At 43.9% G+C, this 23496-nt stretch overlaps 1 protein-coding gene across 6 annotated transcripts in view; it reads left to right on the forward strand.

Annotated features, from left to right (window-relative positions):
- The window catches only part of STYXL1 (serine/threonine/tyrosine interacting like 1), a 72106-nt gene that overhangs the window by 40010 nt on the left and 8600 nt on the right, over positions 1 to 23496 (forward strand). For 2 of the 6 annotated variants that reach the window (XM_081791696.1, XM_081791695.1), the window contains exons 6-9: positions 5936 to 6081; positions 13260 to 13334; positions 14410 to 14507; positions 16189 to 16316. In XM_081791696.1, coding sequence (XP_081647822.1) covers positions 5936 to 6081; positions 13260 to 13334; positions 14410 to 14507; positions 16189 to 16316 — 447 coding nt within the window. The remainder of the gene's footprint in view (positions 1 to 5935; positions 6082 to 13259; positions 13335 to 14409; positions 14508 to 16188; positions 16317 to 23496) is intronic. The other 4 variants (XM_081791697.1, XM_078440443.2, XM_078440445.2 and 1 more) reach the window with 4 other exon arrangements.

Here is a 23496-nt window from a genome sequence, read left to right on the forward strand (position 1 = left end):
TGCAGCCACTGGCAACTTCCTCTATTTTACACGTGGCCTCCCTTAAATAAAGTTTTCGCTCAGAGCAAAAGCTTCTGGGACTAAAATGTGAAGACCACACTAGAGAGAGATGGTGGTGAGCCCGGGGGGGCTGGTGCCGTCAGATCGCACTTGAGAAAGATGGTGATTGCGGTGCAGAAAGCAGACCCGTGGGGGGCAGGTGGGTCTGGGAATGGCGAGGAGAGGGCAGCTTTAAGAAGCACTTAGGGGGCGCCTGGGTGGCTTGGTTGGTTAAGCAGCCGACTTCGGCTCAGGTCACGATTTCGCGGTCCGTGTGTTCGAGCCCCGTGTCGGGCTCTGTGCTGACAGCTCAGAGCCTGGAGCCTGTTTCAGATTCTGTGTCTCCCTCTCTCTGACCCTCCCCCGTTCATGCTCTGTCTCTCTCTGTCTCAAAAATAAATAAACGTTAAAAAAAAAAAAAAAAAAAGAAGCACTTAGGCAGTGGCACTGATTAGACTTGGGGAGGGAGGAGGCGGGGGCAGGACATGGTGGGGGAGGGAGGAGCCTGGAATAGTGCCCTGGTTCCCGGTATAGGTGACAGGTGGGGGGACACGGGAGGAGGCGGCAGCGTGGGGCAAGGGCAGTGGGCTTCATTTGGACATCTTTGTCGACATAGGTATCAAAACCATGTCCTCTAGAATTAACATGCCCTTGCCCTTTACAGCACAGCGTGTTTTCTCCCTGCCACACGGCCACAGGAAAGGAAGCTGGTTTGAAAGCAGCGGGAATAGCAGACAGATCTGTGTCGGGTGTTCAATGAGATTTTCCGGATGAAACTAGGAGGGTTTCCTTTGGCTCCAGCAAGCTGAGCATCCTGGGTGGTGTCAGCCCGGGCTCTGGGGAAGCCTTGGGTCAGTAGCAGGCCTGCCTGCAGGTGGAAGGGTCACTCGTCCCTTTCACATGCTTGAGAATTGGCTCGGCTTGGTGTCTGCTCTTGGAGAAAGGTTTTTTGAGGCTGACAGCTTGGGAAGAATGTGGGTTTGCAGTGGGCTCACTGGGAGAGCCCATGTGCTGAGGCCAGAAGGCTCTGAAGCCTCTGAAGTGAACAGCCAAATAGCCTGCGGGACTTAATGATAAACTTTTTGGGTGATGGTGGGGTTCGGAGCTGACGGCCAAGAAAGAATTCTTGAAGGCGTCTTTGGTGCAAAAAGGTGATTTTATGAAAGCACAGGGACAGAACCCGTGGGCAGGAAGAGCTGCACTGGGGCTGTGCAGAGTGACTGCCTGTATCCTGTGGAGGTGGGGGAGGTAAAGTCCAGAGGAAGTGTCTTAAAGGGATTTCCATATGCCAAAGAGGATTTACAGATTACTGGAGCCCTAGCTATTGTCCAGCTAAGGTTGTTTTTCCCTCTAGGAAAGCATTATCATTAAGATAGCAGGGAGTTCTTGGGGATTAGGCGATTCATGAGATATTTGTAAACTGATGGAGATGCTATCAGTTTAACCATTTGTTTCCTGTCCTTTCTTTTGTCCTTGGGCAGCCGGGAGTGCCTCAGGAATGTCACACATATCCCACCTGGAGGGTGGGGAGGTTGTGCTAGCTCAAGCTTGGTGCTTGGTCGGCGGCTTGCCTTATGGTCCCTCATCACTTAATGTTATTTCTTTCTCTTTTTAAAAAACGTTTGTTTATTTATTTTGAGAGAGAGAGTGAGCATGCCTGCAAATGGGGGAGGGCCAGAGAGAGAGGGAGAGAGAATCTCAAGCAGGCTCCATGCTATCAGGTCAGAGCCCGACATGGGGCTCGATCTCAATGAACCATGAGATTAAGACCTGAGCCGAAATCAAGACTCTTAACTGACTGAGCCACCCAGGCACCCCAGATGTTATTTCTGAGTCCATCTCGGGGCCAGAGGCATTTTAGAGCTAGGTTTGACCTTTGAAATTACATAGATCAGCATTTCCCGTGAAACACTCATGGAAAAAAGGGACCTCTAAACAGATCATATTGGAAACAATAGTGTATACAATGTTAGTGGGTTTTGTTTGTTTGTTTTCTTGACATTATGCCTGGGTTTTATTTTACTAAATATCACAAGTAGATTTTCAAACCATACCAACAATAAATATGTAGCTACTGTATTATTACAAGCATCTGAGCTACAAAAACTCAGCCCAGGGAACCACTGGGAAGATTTTCAACAGTTCCCTGGAGGCACATTTTGAGAGCAGTCTTAGACTGGCATGCTTTATTGGCTGTTTTCCAACTAGTTTATAAATTAGCATTTGATGACAATTTTTTTTCTAACCACTTTCTAACACTCTCGTCCTCTTTCCTTGAAACAGATTTTGTAATTTTTTTTCAGTCAGTTTTATTGTGATATAATGGACACAGAGACTGTGTCAAGTTTAAAGGGTACAGGGTGTTAATTCGACACACGTGTATATTGTGAAGTGGTCACCAAGTGGGGTTAATCATTACCTCAAAAGTAATTACCATTTTTTGATGTGGTGGTGAGAACACTTAAGATCTACTCTCCCAGCAACTTTCAAGTACGATACAGTATTGTTTTTTTTTAAAATTATTTTTTAATGTTTATTTTTGAGAGACAGAGAGACAGAGCCCAAGTAGGGGAGGGACAGAGAGAGAGAGAGAGGGAGGGAGACACAGAATCCTAAGCAGGCTCCAGGCTCTAAGAAGTTAGCACAGAGCCCGGTGCGGGACTTGAACCCACAAACCATGAGATCATGACCTGAGCCAAAGTGGGACACTTAACCGACTGCGCCACCCAGGTGCCCCTGTATTACAGTATTGTTAACTAAAGTTCCCATGTTGTACATTAGATCCGCAGAATTTGTGCCTCTTATATCTGGAAGTTTGTACCCTTTTGACCAACATCTCCCATTTCCCTACCCCCCAGCCCCCTGCAACCACCATTCCACTCTCTGTTTCTATGAATTTGGCCATTTTAGATTCCTCCTCATATAAGTGAGATCAGGCAGTATTGGTCTTTCTCTATCTGACTTACATGCATACCTTGGAAATACTGTGGATTTGGTTCCAGACCACTACAATAAAGCAAATAGTGCAATAAAGCCAATCAGATGACTTTTTTTTGGTGTATATAAAAGTTCTGTTTAGACGATACTGTAGTCTATTAAATGCATGATAGCATTACATCTAAAAAAAAAAAAAACCAATGAATGTACCTTAATTAAAAATACTTTATTACTGGGGAGCCTGGGTGGCTCAGTTGGTTGAACATCTGACTTTGGCTTAGGTCATTCATGGTTCATGGGTTCAAGCCCTGAATCGGGCTGTCTGCTCTCAGCACAGAGCCTGCCTTGGATCCTCTGTACCCCTAGCTCTCTGCCCCTCCCCCACTTGTGTGCTCTTTCTTTCTCTCAAAAATAAACATCAAAAAAATTTTTTTGAAGTACTTTATTACTTAGCAATGCTAGCCATCATCTGAGCTTTCAGTGAGTCATAATCACTGATCAGAGATCACCATAATACATAGAATAATAATGAAAAGGTTAGAAATTTTGTGAGAGTTACCAAAATGTGATCGAGAGAAGTGATCAGATGCTGTTGGAAAAATGCCACTGATAGACTTGCCCGATGCAGCGTTGCCACAAATGTTGTTTGTAAAAAAAAGAAAAAGAAAAAGGCAGTATCTTTGAAGTAAAATAAAGTGAAGCATAATAAAAGGAGGTATTCCTGTGTTTCACTTAGCATAATGCCCTCAGGGTCCACCCATGTTGTCACAAATGGCAAGATGTCCTTCTTTCTCGTAACTGAGTAATACTCCGTTCTGTATACATACCACGTTTCTTTACCCATTCATCTGTCGATGGACACGTAGGTTGTTTCTGTGTCTTGGCTACTATGGGTAATGTTGCAAGGAACATGGGAGATATTCCTTTCTCAAAACAGTGATTTCATTTCTTTTGGGTATATACCAAGAAGTGGGATGGCTGGATCATATGGTAGTTCTATTTTTAAGTTTTTTAAAAAAACTCCATACTGTTTTCTATAGTGACTGTAATGAGCGGATTTTTTTTTTTTTTTAATCACAGGACTTTCTTGAACCTTTACTTGTTAATGTACACTGTCGATTTCTTTTTTTTTTTTAATTTTTATCTTTAACATCTATTTATTATTGAGAGACAGAGCATGAGCATGGGAGGGGCAGAGAGAGGAGGAGACACAGACTATGAAGCAGGCTCCAGGCTCTGAGCTGTCAGCACAGACCTGACACGGGCTCAAACTCACAAACCGCGAGATCATGACCCGAGTCGAAGTCGGACACTTAACCGACTGAGCCTCTCCCTCTTTTTTGTTTTCTTTTTCTTTTTTCTTTTTTTTTTAGCGTTTATTCATTTTTTGAGAGAGAGAGAGGGAGAGGGGGAGAGAGAGAGAAAAAGAGAGGTGGGGGGAGGGGCAGAGAAAGAGGGAGACAGAATTTGAAGCAGGCTCCAGGCTTCCAGCTGTCAGCACAGAGCCCGACAAAAGACTCGAACTCATAAACCATGAGATCATGACCTGGCCAAAGTCGGATGCTTAACCGACTAAGCCACCTAGGCACCCCTGTACATTGTCAATTTCTGAGATGGGGATGTCAGGTACAGCTTCCCATATGTACTTGATTCTCTGAAGCTTTTTTCATAGTGCATTGCGAAGGGACCACTGTTTCCTAGAACGTGCTTTGGGAAATGTAGGATCTTTGTTTTTCAAAGAAACCCCAATTTTTCATATCATAACTTTGGACCTGGAATGCAGTGAGTCTCCATTTAAGTGGTGTCCTGTTCTCCCTACCTGTCTACATCAGAACTCCTCAGAATTTACTTCCTGATGACAAATAGGCTCCGTGTGGGTAGTTTCATTCTTTTTTTAAAGAAGGTATTAAAAGTTTGGTGGCCTCCAAAAATAATAGGATATAATTATAATATACAGTTATATAATTAAAAGGCTATCCTTTCAGTAATTATATAATTATGATATATCATAATATAAGGCTGTCCCCTCTCCCTATCCTACTGGGCACACCCTGGATTTCCACAGTTCTGCATCAAGGGGGATTAGACACCAATTTTCGTGCACCCAGAAAAGTGCACACAGGTGCTGTGGGGGTAAGTGGGATGTTGGTGTTCAGATGCAGTGTGCCGTACAACGATTCAGTGGCTCCGCCCGTCTCTTACTACCAGCCTTCTAACTTCTTATTCAAGTTCTTACTTGTCAGTCTCTCTGAATGCCCACATGTCTGTCTCATTCACTGTTCTGGATTATCTTTTTTTTTTAAGTTTATTTAATTTTTTTTAATTTTTTTTAACGTTTATTTATTTTTGAGACAGAGAGAGACAGAGCATGAATGGGGGAGGGTCAGAGAGAGGGAGACACAGAATCTGAAACAGGCTCCAGGCTCTGAGCTGTCAGCACAGAGCCCGACGCGGGGCTCGAACTCACGGACAGCGAGATCATGACCTGGCCGAAGTCGGCCACTTAACCGACTGAGCCACCCAGGTGCCCCTTTTTTTAAGTTTATTTACTTTGAGAGAGAGAGATAGTGAGCAAGCTGGGGAGGGGCAGAGAGAGAGAGAGAGAGAGAGAGAGGGAGGGGGGGAGGGAGAGAGAGAGAGAGAGAGAGAGAGAGAGAGAGAGAATCCCAAGCAGGCTCCACGCTGCCAGCACAGAGCCCAGTGTGGGGCTCAAACCCACAAACCATGAGATCATGACCCAAGCTGAAATCTAGAGTTGGACACCTAACTGACTGAGTCACCCAGACGCCCCTCTGGAGTATCTTTTTAAGTTTGTTTGCTAAGCCACATTTTGAGAGACAAAAAACAAAAACAAAAAAACAAAAAAAATAAAAAAAATTTTCTTCCCTAGGGAAAGAAAATACTACTATATTATTATATACCATACATATTCTCTATAGTACTTTCTCCTTCCTTTCAGGAACTGGATGCATTTCAGCCCTACCCTGTTGAAATAATTCCAGGTAGAATCTACCTGGGCAATTTCAGGCAAGCCTGCGACCCGAAAATTCAGAAAGATTTGAAAATCAAAGCACATGTCAACGTCTCCATGGAGGCAGGGCCATTGTAAGTAGAAATACTATTGATTTTTAAAAATTAAGTATGTATGTAAGATCCCTGGTGCTGTGCATTTATAGAGCTGAAGGCTCTGTACTTACTTACCATCATCTGTTCCTGGTTTAGAGTCTATTTCCTGGCTTGGCCATGGCACCCTCTGCCTCTAACTGAGACTCAGTACTTGCCCTTTAAATCTCACCACAGTCAGGGGCACCTGGGTGGCTCAGTCAGTTAAGCGTCTGACTTTGGCTCAGGTCGTGATCTCACAGTTCATGGGTTCAAGCCCTGCATCAGGCTCTGTGCTGACAGCTCAGAGCCTGGAGCCTGCTTTGGACTCTGTCTCCTTCTCTCTCTGCCCCTCCCTCACACGTACTCTGTCTCTCTCTCAAAAATAGACCATAAAAAAAAATTAAAATGAGGGGCGCCTGGGTGGCGCAGTCGGTTAAGCGTCCGACTTCAGCCAGGTCACGATCTCGCGGTCCATGAGTTCGAGCCCCGCGTCAGGCTCTGGGCTGATGGCTCAGAGCCTGGAGCCTGTTTCTGATTCTGTCTGTGTCTCCCTCTCTCTCTGCCCCTCCCCCGTTCATGCTCTGTCTCTCTCTGTCCCAAAAATAAATAAAAAACGTTGAAAAAAAAAAAAAATTAAAATGAATGTACTCATAAAAAAAAAAACAAAAACTCACCACAATTAATGCTTTCCTGGCATTTAGCATTATGGAGCAAAGTATCCTGTGTTGCCCTGCTTTGCTTATCTCAGGCCCTCTGAGAAATGACCCCCGTCTTAGTCCTTTGGGACTGCTATGGCAGAATACCATAGACTGATGGTTCTGGTGATTCATAAAACAAATTTACTTTCTCACCGTGTGGAGGCTGGGGAAATTCAAGATCCAGTCGATTTCATTCCTGGAGACAGCCTGCTTCCTGACTCATAGATACCCCTATTTTTACTGTGTTCTCACATGGTGGAAGGGGCAAGGGGGTGATCTGGGGCCTTTTGTACAAGGGTGTTAATCCCATCCATGAGGGCTCCACCTTCATGACTGATTTATAGTCTCACTTTTGTTTTAAATTTTATTTTTTTAATTAACATACAAATTAGCGTATAATGTAACAATGATTTCAGGAGTAGATTCCTTAATGACCCTTACCCATTTAGCTCATGCCCCCTCCCATACCCCCTCCAGTAAGCCTCTGTTTGTCATCCATATTTAGGAGTCTCTTATGCTTTGTCTCCTTTCCTGTTTTTATATTATTTTGTTTCCCTTCCCTTATGTTCATCTATTTTATCTCTTAAATTCCTCATAGGAGTGAAGTCATATGATAGTTGTCTTTCTCTAATTTCACTTAGCATTAATACCTTCTAGTTCCATCCACATAGTTGCAAATGGCAAGATTTCATTCTTTTTGATAGCCGAGTAATACTCCATTGTATATATAGACCACATCTTCTTTATCCATTCATCCATCGATGGACATTTGGGCTCTTTCCATCCTTTGGCTATTGTTGATAGTGCTGCTATAAACATTGGGGTTCATGTGCCCCTTCGAAACAGCACACATGTATCCCTTGGATAAATACCTAGTAGTGCAATTGCTGGGTCGTAAGGTAGTTCTATTTTTAGTTTTTTGAGGAACCTCCATACTCTTTTCCAGAGTGGCTGCACCAGTTTGCATTCCCATTTACAGTCTCACTTTAAACAACCCCCAAATCCCAGACAAAACGTGAAAGTGAGGGCTTTCAGACAATGGCCAGCAGACAGCACAGGAGATTGATTCCTCAGACAAGGGGGGAAAAAAAAAAAACCCTGATGAGCCCCTCAGTTGATCCAGTGTATTGGTAGGAGACTGTTCGCAAGTCACAGTACAGGAAGGGGGCCAAGACAGATTGCGTCATTCTTTCTGAGTTGAGGGTATGAAGTTGAGAATTCAGAGAGGTCAAGCTGGCTAGAATTTGCGGGAGAGAACTGCATGGAGAATAGAGAGCTGAATATAAAGAAAAGGTCTTGGGGCAGCTGGGTGGCTCACTCGGTTAAGTGTCTGAGTCTTGATTTCAGCTTAGGTCATGATCTCATGGTTCCTGAGTTCAAGCCCCACATCGGGCTCTGCACTGACAGTGTGGAGCCTGCTTGGGATTCTCTCTTTCTGCCCCTCCTGTGCATGCACTCCCTGTCTCTCTCAAAATAAATAAGATAAACTGAAAAGAAAAAACTCTTGAATTCCCCCGAGTTTTTAGCTGGATACTGCTAAACACGTGAATGTGAGGAAAACTACTCAAGGCTGGGAGAAAAACCAATAGAAATGAGCTAACAGTACAGTCTCCAGTACTGATCTCCAGGCCAGAGTAGTATGCGTTTCCAATCAGAGGAGACAAAACTGACAATATATTGGGCATCAAATAGAGCACTCAGGGAAGTATTGCCTCGGGGCGCCTGGCTAGCTCAGTTGGTAGAGCATGCAACTCTTGATCTCAGGGTTGTGAGTTCAAGCCCCACGTTGGGTGTGGAAATTACTTAAAAATAAATGGTTGTTAAAAAGAAAAAAGTATTGCCTCAGTTGTGAGGCCTAGATTAGAGATGAAAAAGAAAATGTCTGAGATGAAAAATACACTGACTGGAATTAATGGCAGATAAGACACTGCAGAAGAAAATATTGGTGAATTGGAAGACATACTAGTAGAAAGTGTCCAAAATAAAACCTAGAGAAGAAAAAGCAAAAAAGAAAAACTAGAACAGAACTTCAGTGAGATTAAGAAAATTCAAGAGGCCAAACATATGTGTAAATTGGAATCTACAAAGGAGAGGAAAATGAGGAGACAGAACACATATTTAAAGAAATAATGGCCAAAATTTTTTCAAATTTGATAAACCATAAATAAAATTTACCACTAGAAATAATAATTATGTGGATACATATAAAATACTTTACCCATCACTTTTAAATCTCTTCAAAACATAATTGACCACAGAAAAAATAGTAACAATGTATTTTGGGATTATAACATATGTAGAGGTAATATGGCCCACAGTTTACTAAAGCAGGAAGAGGAAAAATAGAAGTATACACCTGGAAGATTCTTACCCTATTTACATGAAGTGGTACAATGTAATAAAAAGTTGAAGATGTGTTCTAGAAACTCTAAAGCAGTGACCAAAAGATAGAACAAAAAATAAAGAATTATAATGAATAAGACAAAGATACAAAGGAATCATAAAAAAATCAATCCAGGGGCACCTGGATGGCTCAGTTGGTTAAGCGTCCAACTTCCGCTCAGGTCATGATTTCACAGTTTGTGAGTTCGAGCCCCACGTCAGGCTCTGTGCTGACAGCTCGGAGCCTGGAGCCTGCTTCGGATTCTATGTCTCCCTCTCTCTCTGCTCCTTCCCTGCTCACATACTGTCTCTCTCTCAAAAATAAATAAAGATTTAAAAAAATTAAAAAAACATCAATCCAAAGAAGGCAGGATGAGGGGAACAGAGAAGAGATGAGACCAATAGAAAACAAATAGCAAGATGATCATGTCAATAATGACACTAAATGCACATGGTCTAAATACCCCAATTATAAGGCAGAGGTTGTAGGCTGCTTGTAAGAAACGTACTCTTTTTGTAAAGTTTAAGTAACTTCTACACCCAACATGGGGCTCGAACCCATGACCCCAAGATCAAGAGTTGCATGCTCTTCTGACAGAGCCAGCCAGGTGCCCCAGAAACATACTTTAAATACAAAACAAAGAGAGGTTAAAAATAAAAGTATGGGAAAAGACAATTTAGGCTAAGATTAATTAAAAAAAAAAACACACACAACTTTTGGAGTGACTCCATTATTAGATAAATTGACCTTCACAACAAAGAATACTACCACATAAAAATTCCCCTCATTTCATTAAGGGAAGGTAGTCAGTTAATCTAGGTGCTAGATTCTAGAGAATCTACAATTATTTTTTAAAATTTTTAATGTTTATTTATTTTTGAGAGAGTGAGAGAGACAGAGCGTGAGCAGGGGAGGGATAGAGAGAGAGAGACACAGAATCCGAAGCAGGCTCCAGGCTCTGAGCTGTCAGCACAGAGTCTGACATGGGGCTCAAACTCACAAACTGCGAGATCATGACCTGAGATGAAGTTGGATGCTCAACCGACTTGAGTCACCCAGGTGCCCCAGGAATCCACAATTATTATCAGAGACTTCAACATCTCTCTTGACAGACAGACAATAGGTTATAATTTTAAAGATTAGAAATGCACTACCATCCACATTTACCTAGTTGACAATTATAAGGCACTCTACCCAATAAAAGTAGTGTTCTTCTGGTCTTTGAATGTGTTCTATAGTACACATTCTTTTCAAGGGAACATGGAACATTTTTGCCAAGATAGAATATTCTGGGCATTAAAACAAGTGTCAAAAGACAAATAATTTGTTATAAAAATTATGTTTTTATGTTCTGACTACAGTGGAATTAAGTCAGAAACCAATAACAAGATATCTCGGAAAAATTCCAAATGTTTGGAAACTAAGTTACACACTTCTAAGTAGCCTATGGGTCAAAAAGAAACCAAAAGGGAAGTTAGAAAGTATTTTGAACGGAATGAAAATAAAAACACCACATGTCAAAATTTGTGGATGCAGCTACAGCAGTGCATAGAGGGAAATTTATAGCCTAAATGCCTATATTCGAAGAGTTTCAAATCAAGGACCTAAACTTCCACTTAAAAAAAAAAAATTAGAAAAAGTAAGCAGGAGGAAGGAAATGATTAAGAGCAGAAATAAGTGAAATAGAAAACAAAATTCCAGAAACTCAGTGAAACCAAAAGCTGGCTCTCTGAAAAGAGCGATAATATTGCCAAACCCATCCCACACTGATCAAAAAAGAAGAGAGAGAAGACAAAAATCATCAATCTTAGGTACAGAGGAAGGAAAATTTTCATTCTAGATGCTACAAATGTTAAAAAGCATTCTGTGGGCATTTATCCCACAGAGGTGAAAACTTATAATTACACAAACCTGTGTGTGAATGTCCACAGTGGCTATTTAGCGGATGAATGGTTGGACAGACTGTGGCGTACACATACCATGGAATCCTGCTCAGTAATAAACAGAATGAACTCCTGATATGTGCAACAACTTGGGTAAATATCCAGGGAATTAACACCAAGCTGATGATGATAATGATGATAATAATAATGATAATAATAAGGCAATCCCAAAAGGTTACCTGTTGTTCCATTTGTATAGCATTTTTGGTATCACAAAATTTTAGAAATAAAGGACAGATTAGTGGTTATCAGAAATTAGGGAAGTTTGAGTTTGGGGCACGGGGTGGGGCAGGTATGGTTACAAAAGGGCAAACGTGAGGAATCCTTAGTGTTAGAGCTGTTCAGTATTTTTGTTTTTTAAGTTTATTTTGAGGGAGAGAATGCATGTGCAAGCAGGGGAGGGGCAGAGAGAGAGGGAGACAGAAAATCCAAAGCAGGCTCCGTGCTGATAGCACAGGGATCAATCCCATAAGCCTGTGAGATCATGACCTGAGCTGAAATCAAGTCAGACGCTTAACCAACCGAGCCACTGAGGTGCCCGAGAACCGTTCAGTATTTTGGCTAGTATCTCCTGGATACGTAAATCCGCACAGGTGATAAATCTGTATAGAACTTATTACATGCATGTGCACATGCATGTGCACATGCACGCGCACACACACAATACAAGCAAAACTGGGGAAGTCTGAATACAGTTGGTAGATTGCATCAGCATCAATATCCTGGGCTATTATAATACAGTTTTGCAAAATGTTATCATTGGGGAAACTAGGCAAAGCATACGGTGAATCTCTCTGTGTTATTTCTTATAACTGCGGGTGAATCTAGAGTGACCTCAGTAAAAGTTTTAATTAAAAATTTAAAAATAATTAGGAAATATTACGAGTAATTTTATGCCAACACATTTGAAATTTCAATTAAATGAACCCGTTCCTTGAAAGACTCAAGCTATCTAATCACCTGGTAACAAATAGATCATCTCTGGGTGCCTGGGTGGCTCAGTTGGTTAAGCATCTGATTCTTCATTTCGGCTCAGGTTATTGATCTCATGGTTTATCTCTTCCGGGTGTGGGGCTTGATCCTACGACCCTGAGATCATGACCTGAGCCAAAATCAAGAGTCAGATGCTCAACCAACTGAATCACCCAGAAGTCCATGATCCACTTTGAAATAATTCTTGCATATGGTGCCAAATGTAGAACTAAGTTCATAGTTTTTGGGTTTTTTTGTTTTGTTTTGTTTTGCTTTTCAGTAGGGTCTGTGCCCAATATGGGGCTTGAACTCATGACCCCGAGATCAAGAGTCACATGTTCTACCAACTGAGCCAGCCAGGGGCCCCCATTATTTGTTGAAAGAAAAATGATCCTTCTCCTGTTGGACTGATTAGATACCTTTGTTGAAAATCCATTGACCATGTGTGTGTGGGATTATATCTGGATTCTTTTTTTTTTTTTTTCTGGATTCTTTATTCTTTTTCACTGGCCTGTATTTTTATACCAGTTCTGCACTCTTGACTATTGTAGCTTTTTCAAAGTTGTCTCCTTTGCATTTCCACATACATTTTAATTTTTTTTTAATGTTCACTCATTTTTGAGAGAGACAGACAGATAGACAGAGACAGAGCTCGAGCAAGGGAGGGGCAGAGAGAGAGGGATACACAGAATCCGAAGCACGCTCCAGGCTCTGAGCTGTCAGCACAGAGCCTGATGCAGGGCTTGAACTCACGAACTGCAAGATCATGACCTGAGTCCAAGTTGCACGCCCAACCAACTGAGCCACACAGGTGCTCCTCTGTATATATTTTAGAAGAGCTTGCCAGTTTCTACAAAAAGCCTGCTGGAATTTTGATTGGGTTTGAATTGTATCCATAGGTCAGTTTGGGGAGAATCTTACCAACATTGAGTCTCCTGATCCATGAGCATAGTCTATCTCTCCATTTACTTAGCTCTTTCATTTCTCTAAAAAATGTTTTATAATTTCCCAGTGTACATGTTTTACACACTTTGTGTCAGATTTCTTCCTAAGTATTTGATATTTTTGATGTGGTTATAAATGGTATTTTTAAAATGTCAATTTCTGATTGTTCATTGCTAGTATATAGAAATGCAGTTGATTTTTATAGTAAGCTTGTACCCTTCTACCTTCTCCATCTAGATGCCTCCTACACTGTGAAGCTTTCCCCAGCTCCCTCAACTTCTCTCTGCTCTTCTTCTCCAGTATCACGTGCAGGTCTTTATCCCCAAACCTAGCCAGTTGGATTGGGACCATTTGTTTCTGTGTCTGCCTCCCCCATCAGACCGGGAGCTCCTTGACGTTGGGAGAGGCCAGCTCCTATTTGGTTCATCTTGTGCCCACTAGGGTCCAGCCCACGGTCTGGCGCACAATAAATAGTCATTGAGTGCGTGTCTGAGGAAAGAATGAATAGATGGGTGTGGATGGATAGATGGAGGAGGGAGGGGGGAGGGAGGGATAGATGGAGGAGGAAAGGATGGATCGATGGATGGATGGATGGGAATTGTATTTGCTAAACCAGGCTATTTTTGTTTCTGAATCTGCTGCAACTTCCTGCGTGCCACAGTGGTCTGCATACTGCTGAATGTCACCAGTAGACCGCAGTCTTCATAAATAACATTGACCAAATACTTACGGCATGCTGGACATTCTGCAAGCTCCCTGCAGGCATCTTCTTGTTAAACGTGTCACACACCTCCTCTCCTCCTCTCTCTCCTGTGTTCATAAAGTTCTAGCCACTCTGATTTCTCTGTTGGTTCTCAAATCCATCAAACACACTCCATCTCTGCACCTTTGCCCTGTTCTCCTCTGCTCAGGGCCCTCTTTCCTCAGATGACTGCTTGGCTTGTTCCATCACCTCTTTTAAGCCTGTGCTCAAATGTTACCTCCTCAGTGAAGCTTTCCCTGACCGCTAAAACAGCCACCCTACCACTCTCCATCTCCTATCTGGGGCTTTCTCCGTTTAACATGACAGGTGCATTCTCCCAGCTCATTACCTATTCCTTCCCATCCTCATTTTACTTTCTGCACCATATTCTAGGAAAGTACCACGTTTGGTTAATAATAATAATGATGTCCTGTTTCTTGAGCGTTTATTCAAAAGTGTGCCAAGCAGACTGCCAAATGCTTTACATAGATGAACGGACTTCACCCACATGACACACCTATGGGGTAGGGGCTTTTTTTTTTTTTTCTGCGAGAGGTCCAGTTATTTGCCTGCTGCTGTGGATGAGGACCGCTCCAGCGAGCCTGTGTGTGAGGCTGCCTGATTGCCTGCTTTCCTTCTGTTTAGTTTTGTAGATGACGCTGACAGCCTCCTGCACATCAAGATAGAAGATTCCCCGGAAGCCGACCTTTCCCCCTTTTTAAGGCACCTCTGTCACTTTCTCGGTAAGGGGCAATCTCCAACCAGGAAGCCACTGGTCTGTGCCCAGGGGCCAGAAGGGCTGTGGTACCTTGTCCACGCTTCTGCTTCTGATTGTGACTGTCAGCACTGAGGAAAGAAAGGGTGGGGCCAAGCACAAGCCCGGCTAGGTGTGGCCAAGCCCCAGGACAAACTGTCCCTCAGGAGCCCTTGACAATGAGGGCAGCCACATGTTTACCTTGGGGGTAGTGGGGCCAGATAAGACCACCGGATTGCAGATTGAGCGCCCTGCATTCTGACCCTGGCTGGACCAGTAGGCCCTTTTGGGTCCACTTAACCCTTGGTCCCGGCCTCACTGCACCTGTTGGGAAATGAGAGTGTTGCCCGCCTCCCTCCCCCCACCACCTGCTGTGGGTGCATATGGTCAGAGCAGCCTGCTCTGGGCTCTGGGAACCCAGAGGTGAATCAAACTCCATCCCTGCCCGCCTGTCCTGTCAATGGGTGGAATGGATGGAAAATTCCAGAACCCTCCCAGCTCTGACTTCCAGGATCCCCAGTGTGTGTGTGCCCAGTGTCCCTTTGGTTCTCCCATCACACATGGCAGTGCCCACCAATCACTTACCTCATTGAGGGTGCAGTTTTCAGTCACCCCAGGGCTCACGATTGCCCAAGGAGAGCAAGATGGCTGGAGAGATTGAGGTTGAGTCCAGTCAGGGGCCCTACCCCAGGGCTGCCTGCTGGGTACCACTTTAGCCCCCAGCCCACATGGCCGCACCAGGGGCCAGAGAATGGCTTTTTGGCCCAAACATCCTTATTTGCCTGGGAGGTTGCAACATTCACTTGACCAGTATCTAGGCTGTGACTTGCCCTGTGTCCCACCTTGGGATGGCAGAGTCCTGTGCCATAGAGGCCCCCTCTCCAGCCCTACCTTGCTGGGTGGGACTTGCTGGGCCAGTCCTTAACTGCTCTGTCTCTGATTCCTTGTCCATATGATGAGGCACTTGGCCTTAACCATCTCCTCCAGTGCTGACAGTCTGCAATTTCGCATGTGGTATGTTTGTCTCCAGTTCTCAGAGGTTACCCGATCAGCCCAGGATGCCAGCTTAGATTTCCTCCCCACCCCTCACTGGGCGAGCCTCAGCCTCAGGGGCGTTATTAAGTGTGATCGTAGCTGACCTCTCCGTGTCAGGCATGGGGCTAAGCACAGGACAAAACCTTTTGAGGTAGGTAGTATACTGTAACCCCATTTTCTGGAGGATAAAACTGTGCCTTAGAGTAACATGCTCGGGCCATACAGCCAGTGAGTGGCCGAGCCAGGATTCATACCCAGGCCGTACTGCCTCTGTCAGCACCCCCATGTCCTGGGGGGACCATCTTCTCATCCCACTCAGGAGGCCAGCTGGTAACTGAGCTTCTTGGGCTAGAAACCTGGAGAGCCAAAAAAAAAAAAAAAAAAAAAAAGACCTTTGCATGATAATGCTGAACACCCAGTGTGATTCTCTTGAACTGCCAGTGAGGTCTGAGGACCTCCATGTGCCAGGTGATGAAACAGTGTCCCAGAGATGTTGCGTGACTAGCCTATGCCATGGTGTGCTGGGTCTGAACTCACTCTTAGACCATGGGCCCCTGAAGCCAGTCAGCTTACGGCAACTAAGGTCCACAGGGAACGAGGCCATGCAGGTCCCCCGCCTTTCCTTCCTCTTGCAGAACTTCACCTCCAGCTTGGCTCTGTCATCCTGGTCTTTTCCACCCTGGGCATCAGTCGCAGCTGTGCGGCCATCTTGGCCTTCCTCATGCACTGGAATGGGCAGACCTTGAAGGTACGCACTCCCCAGGCGAGGATCAGACTGCAGCTACCTCCAGCAGGCAGCGTCAGAGCTGGACCTGGGAGGAAGGGGGCCCAGGCACTACCTTGGGGCCCTAACTGGGGGGCGGGAGGGAGAGGGGTCAGGGAAGGGAGCTCCAAGTCTAGGGCTCTATCCAGCATACACACCCAGGGGCAAGGTCCCAGAGGTCTGGGCCAGAGGCTGAGGCTGTGACATTAGAGACCTGAGGCTTGGCGTGTGGGGCAAGCCCAGAGACTCAGGCTGGGCAAGGCCATGGCCAGCCACACCCTCATCATGTCCCTCCTCAATCTGACTACTGGCATTTGTTCAGGCTTCTCCCAGGGAGGTAAGTTTTGGCTATTGCTTGGAGCCAGAGACTTGCAGCGCCCCCAGGCGCTGGGCACCTACCCTGACAGTCTTTACCCAGATTGGAGAAGGGGGCAGAGACCTATCTCCACAAACCCTGTGGAACCAGGGCTCCTGGTGCCGAGGGCAGTGTGTTTTGAGTGCGCTGGGAAATGGCAGATCTGCCCTGAGGGGAGGAACAGCTTGTGCGTGATTTCCAAGGACTTGGGTAGGACCCACACAGCTCCCATATATGCCCGGGGCTGTGCTTGGAGGAAGGGGAGCATCGAAGAATGACCATGGTCAGGGCCTACTGCTGGTGGTTTTAGATATTGACCCCACGTGCTCTGTGGGGGTGAAATTGCAAGCTAGAAGGAGTCTTAGACGGCCAAGAATTCGACCTGTGGGTACGTACCTGGCAGAAGTGAAAGCAAAGACTCCGAAGTTTGTAGAACCATGTTCTTGGTTCTACACTTGGTTCAGCACTGACGGTAGCCGGGAGGGGGGAGTGACCCAAGTGTCCATCGACAGATGGGAAAATAAGTGGGTAGTGTATCCAAATAATGGAATACTACTCAGCCTTAAAAAGGGGAGACATTTTGACACCTGCTGCAACATGGATGAACCTGGAGGACATTGTGCGGAGTAGAATAAGCCAGTCACAAAAGGACAAATACCATATGATTTCGCTTATGAGGTACCCGGAGTCGTCAAAATCACAGACATTGGAGGTAGAATGGTGGGTGCCGAGGGCAGGGGGCAGCGGGAACGGGGAGCTGTTTAATGGACATGAAGCTTTGGTTTGGGAAGATGGAAAAGTTCTGGAGATGGATGGTGGTGCTGGTTGTGTGATGCGGCAAATGCACTTAATGCCACTGAACTGTACGTCCAAACCCGGTTACGGTGGTAAGTTTTCTGTATGCGTATTTTACCACAATTGACACCATTGAAAAAGAAAAGCATCTGGATGCAGAATCGCAGGCCTGGAGCGAGAGAACCAGACCCCTGTTCTCACCCCGTGCAAGGTGAATTGTCGGAGGTCATTGCCTGCTTGAGTGTTTTGGTGTGTGCTGCAGGGAAGGGTGTGACGTTGCTGATAAATCTGGGGAGGGAGGCCTGTGCCGTTGCTCCTGTAGAGATGCCTCTCCAGCCACCTCCCCAGGAATGGGCGCTGGCCTGCAAGGGGCCCCTTCTCTGCTGCCTTGTTGAGCTGGAATGTGGAGAAGACTGGAGCTGGCAGAAGGTGTGGAGAGCTCACTGCTTGCAGGGGGTGTTCCAGGATGGGAGCTCCCCAGGAGTTCGAATGGGGCCAATGGGAGCCCTGGCCTGCTGGGGTCCCTGATTTCCTTACGGCTCATGGTGAAGTTTGTGTACAAAAAGGTCGAGCGAGAGCCTTGTAGCTCTGATATTTAGTGATGTTTCCCAGCCCTGACAAGCACATCACAGTCCTCTCTCTGCTCCCAGGCTTCCAGAGCTGGCTGGGGTGAGTGCAAGAGGGAGGGTTCACCCACCTGGCTCCTCTGAGTTCTCTAGCAGTGAAGGCCAGGCCCCCTCGGCTATGTGGTGGCACCCATGGGCCCACCCACGGGTCCCCAAAGAACTCCAGCAGTGAATTCGAGGGCCATCTGGGTGTGGCTGTCCTGCTCAGTGGGAGGACAGGTGCTTGGGTCCTTGAAGGACCCAAGTCCTCCTCTCAGGAGGAACCTGGGATTAGTAATCTGTGTTGTGTGCAGGGATGTCCTGTTGCTGGGGGCTCTGCCCTGAGATGCCATCTAGATAACTTGACAAAAAATGCTATGCAACCAGAGCTGTGGACAGCAAGAACTGCCACTGTGACCTTGCTGGGTCTTTTCCAGACTGAGTTAGTCGTGTGTGGTGGTTAGGTTTTCCTAACCATTACCAAGCAATGCCCTGCATTACTGACAGAGGTTGACCTGGGCTCAGCTCTGCTGCTGCCTGGGGTCCAGAAAGACATTCCCTCCTCCTGTTGTCTGTGTGGTCCTGGGGTCCTCCTCTGTGCACTGGGGAAGCCATGTCCCTGGCTGTTGTCAGCTCAGTTGAGATGGTCAGAGCCCATGGGCTTGGCAAAAAAAAAAAAAAAAAAAAAAAAAAAGTGCGGGCCACACTGGGGCAATATACTGCTTCCTGGGCGTATGGTCCCAGCTGAGCTCACTGAGGCACCAAGACCAGAAGTGGGAAGTTAAGGGGTGAACCCTGAGCCACCCTGCTTGTCCTGGGCTTTCAAGGCTTTGGCACAAGGTTGTGTGGGATCCCAGAGCCAGCAAGTCCTTAAGAAATCTATTTCAGTTCCTTTAAACTGCTGACAGTAACTTTGTCCCTTAAAAGATCTTCAGAGAAAAACAAAACAAAACAAAATCCAACTCCTGAGGCACCATAATGGCTACTATTGGCAGAGTGCCAGGTCATTGTGAATACTTCTTGCATAATGAAACCACAAGGACCCCGCAGATTGTTATTATCCCTGTTTTGCAGGAGGCTTCTAGAGGCTGAGTAATTTGCCCAAGGCCCCATAGCTGTAAGTGGCAAAGCTGGAATCCAAAACCACCACACGGCACAGTTTGAGAATCTGGGCTTTACACAGAGCCCAAGGTGGTGGGAAGAGCATTGGCCTTGCACCCTGAAGAATGGGGCTGTGGGCTGGCTGCTGCCTCTTACCAAGAGTGACCTGGCCACATACCTTCATCCTTCGATCTCACTGGTGTTTTCTGTGAGTCCAAGCAGATGCTTTGTGGGCTGAAAGGGGTTGTGAGCAGTGAGTGTGGGGGACTGTGATTATAGTTTGTCCTCAGGGGCCCCATCTGACCTGATCAGGACTTAGTAAACTTTACAACTGCATAGCTCTGCCCCAGGTACCACTGTTGTTGTTATTGTTGTTTTAAATGGCAAAGTACAGATAACATGAAATTTACCATTCTGTCATTTGTAAGCATGCAGTTCAGCAGCATTAAGTACATTCACATTATTGTGCAGCCGATCTCCAGAACTCTTTTCATCTTGCAAAACTAAAGCTCTATACCCGTTAAGTAGCAATTCCACATTCTCCTCTCCGCCCAGCCTCTGGCAACCACCATTCTCCTTTCTGTGTCTATGAATTTGACTCCTTCAGGTACCTCATATAAGTGGAATCATACAGTATTTGTCCTTTTGTGAGTGGCTTATTTCACTTCACATAATATCCTTAAGGTTCATCTATGTTGTAGCATGTGCCAGAATTTCCTTGCTTTTTAAGGCTGAATGATATTCTGTTGTATGTAGTATTCACCAGTGAGCCCATCAGGGCCTGGTGCTTTCTGTTTTGGAAGATAAGTTTTTAATCCAATTTCTTTAATAGATAAAGGCCTATTCAGATTGTGTGATTTTGTGTGAGTCTTGGCAGATTGTGTCTTTCAAGGAATTGGTCTGTTTTATCTAGATGCTATGTGGACATGATGTTGTTCATAGTATTCCTTTAGTCTCCTTTTAATGTCCATGGGCTCTGTAGTGATGTCCCTTTTTCATTTCTGATATTAATGAATTGTATCTTCCCTCCTTTTCTTAGTCTTGCTAGAAGCTGATCAATTTTGCTGATTTTTTTCCCCCAAAGAACCAGCTTTTGATTTCATTGATTTTTTTTTTCTGTTGATTTTCTGTTTTCAATTTCATTGATTTTGGCTTTAATTTTTATTTTTTTCTACTTACTTTGGGTTTAATTTACTCTTCTTAGTTTCCTAAGAAGGAAAACTTAGAGGATTGATTTAGATGAACATTCATCTTGTGAATGTTCCATTTGATCTTGAGAAGAATGTATATGCTGTTGTTGGATGGAATATTCTATAGGTGTCAGTTATATCTAGTTAATTAATGGTGCTGTTGAGTTCAACTATGACCTTATTGATTTTCTGCCTGCCATATCTGTCCATTACTGATAGAAAAGTGAGGAAGTCTCTAGAACAGTGGATTCATCTATTTCTCCTTGCCTCACATATATTGATGTTGTTAGGTACATGCCGTTGTATGTATGTATATACGTATTTTGTTTATCCCTTCATCTGTTGATGGATCTTTGGGTTACTTCTACCTTTTGTTTATTTTTTGAATAATGCTACTGTGACTGTGGGTGTGTGAATATCTTTGAGATCCTGCTTTCAGTTCTTTTTTTCCTGTTTTATTCTTTGTTAAGATATAATTAATATATAACATCAGTTTCAGGTATATAACAATTGTTCAGTGTTATGTACATACTACAAAATGATCACAATAAGTCTTGTTAACATCCATCACCACATATAGGTACAAATTTTTTTCTTGTATGAGAACTTTTAAGATCTACTCTCTTAGTAACTGTAAATTATACAGTATAGCATTAACTATAGTTACCATACTGTGTATATCCCTATGACTTATTTTGTAACTGGAAGTTTGTACCTTTTGACCACTTTCCCCATTTTGCTCACCTCTGGCCCCTACCTCTGGCAACCCTCAGTCTATTCCCTGTGTCTGAGTTCAGCTTTTGTGTGTTTTTGTTTTGTTTTTTAGGTTCCATATAAGTGAGATCATATGGTATTTGTCTTTCTTTGTCTGACTTCACTTAGCATAATGCCTTCAAGGTCCATCCATGTTGTTGCAGATAGCTGGATTCCTTCCTTTTTAATGGTTGAATAATATTCCATTGTGTGTTCCATTCTGTTCCATGTTGTCTTTATCCATTCAGCCATCAGTGGCCACTATGGTTGTTTCATGTCTTGGCTATTGTAAATAATGCTGCAGTGAAGATGAGGTACAGATACCTTTTTGGGCTAGTGTTTGTATTTCCTTTTTTTTTTAATGTTTATTTTTATTCTTGAGAGAGTGCACATGTGCAAGCAGGGGAGAGGCAGAGAGAGAGGGGGACAGAGGATCCAAAGCGGGCTTCATGCTGACAGCAGAGAGCCCTATGTGGGGCTCAAACTCACAAACTGAGATCATGACCTGAGCTGAAGTCAGATGCTTAATTGACTGAGCCACCTAGGCGCGCTGTGTTTTTGTTTCCTTTCTATAAATACTCAGAAATGGAATTTCTGGATCATATGGTAATTCTTTTCATTTTATTGTTGTTTTTTTTATTTTAGAGAGAGAGAGTGCTTGTGAGTAGGGGAGACAGGCAGAGGGAGAGGGAGAGAGAGAATCTCAAGCAGGCTCCATTCCATGCTCAGTGTGGAGCCTAGGATTGTGACCAGAGCTGAAATCAAGAGTTGGATGCTCAATGGACTGAACCACCCAGGTGCCCCATATTCCTAATTTTTTATGAATCTCCATATTATTTCCATAGTGACTGTACCAATTTACAGTTCTATTAGTGCATCGAGGTTCCCTTTTCTCCACATCCTTGTTTGCACTTGTTATTTCTTACATTTTTTTGGTAATAGCCATATTGTGATTTGTTACCTCATTGTGATTTTGATTTGCACTTCCCTGATGATTAGTGATGTTGAGCATCTTCTCCTGTACCCATTGGCCATCTGTATGTCTTCTTGGGGAAAAGACATCCAGATCTTCTGCTCTTTTTAAAATCAGATTTTTTTCTATTACATTGCAAGAGTTATTTATATATTTTGGATATTAACCTCTTATTAGATATATGATTTACAGATCTCTTCTCCCATTCAGTAGGTTGCCTTTTCATTTGGTTGATGGTTTCCTTTGTTGTGCAAAAGCTTTTTAGTTTGATGCAGTTGTTTGTTTTTGTTTTTGTTGCCTTTGCTTTTGGTATCAAATCCAAAATATCATCACCAGGACTGATGTCAGGGAGCTTACCAGATATGTTTTCTTCTAGGATCATTATGATTTGGGGTCTTACATTCAAGCCTTTAATTTTTTTTGAGTTGATTTTTGTGTATGGAGGAAGACATGTTCCAGTTTCACTATTTTGCATGTGGCTGTCTAGCTTTCCAATGCCATTTATTGAAGATTGTCCTTTACCCATTGTATATTCTTGTCTCCTTTGTCATAAATTAATTGAAGATTTATACATGTCGGTTTATTTCTGGACTATTTTGTTCCATTGACTTATGTGTGTATTTTTATGTCCATGCCATACTGCCTTGACTATGATAGCTTTGTAATATAGTTTGAAATCAGGATGTCATGCCTCCTGCTTTGTTCTTCTTTCTTCAGATTGCTTTAGCTATCTGAGGGTCTGTTAATGATTCCATACAAATTTTAAGATTGTTTGTTCTATTTCTGTGAAAAATTCCATTGGAATTTTGTCAGGGATTGTGTTGAATCTGTAGATTGCTTTGGGTACTTGGGATGTTTTAACAATGTTAATTCTTCCAATCCATGAGCCTGGAATATCTATTTATTTGTATCCTCTTCAGTTTCTTTTATTCATGTCTTACAGTTTTCAGTGTATACGTTTTTAGCTCCTTGGTTAAATTTATCCCTAGGGATTTTATTCTTTTTGCTGTAATTATAAATGGGATTGTTCTCTTAATTTCTCTTTCTGATAGATAGTTCATTATTAGTGCACGTGATTTTTGTGTATTGATTTTGTATCCTGCAACTTTACCAAATTTATTATTCCTAATGTTTTTTTGATGGATACTTTAGGGCTTTCCAAATATAATACCATTTGTAAAGAGTTTTACTTCCTTTCCAATTTGGATGCCTTTTATTTCTTGCCTAATTGCTCCTGCTTGCAATACTATGTTGAATAAATGTGGCAAGAGTGGGCATCCTTCTCTTATTCCTGATCTTAAAGGAGAAGCTATTCAGCTTTTCACCATTGAGTATGATGATGGGCTTGTCATATATTGCTTTCATTACGTTGCAGTGTATTGTATTCCCTCTATACCCACGTTTTGGA

Source organism: Panthera onca, chromosome E3, assembly GCF_046562875.1.
Source record: "Panthera onca isolate mPanOnc1 chromosome E3, mPanOnc1 haplotype 2, whole genome shotgun sequence".
NCBI classification, from domain to species: domain Eukaryota; kingdom Metazoa; phylum Chordata; class Mammalia; order Carnivora; family Felidae; genus Panthera; species Panthera onca.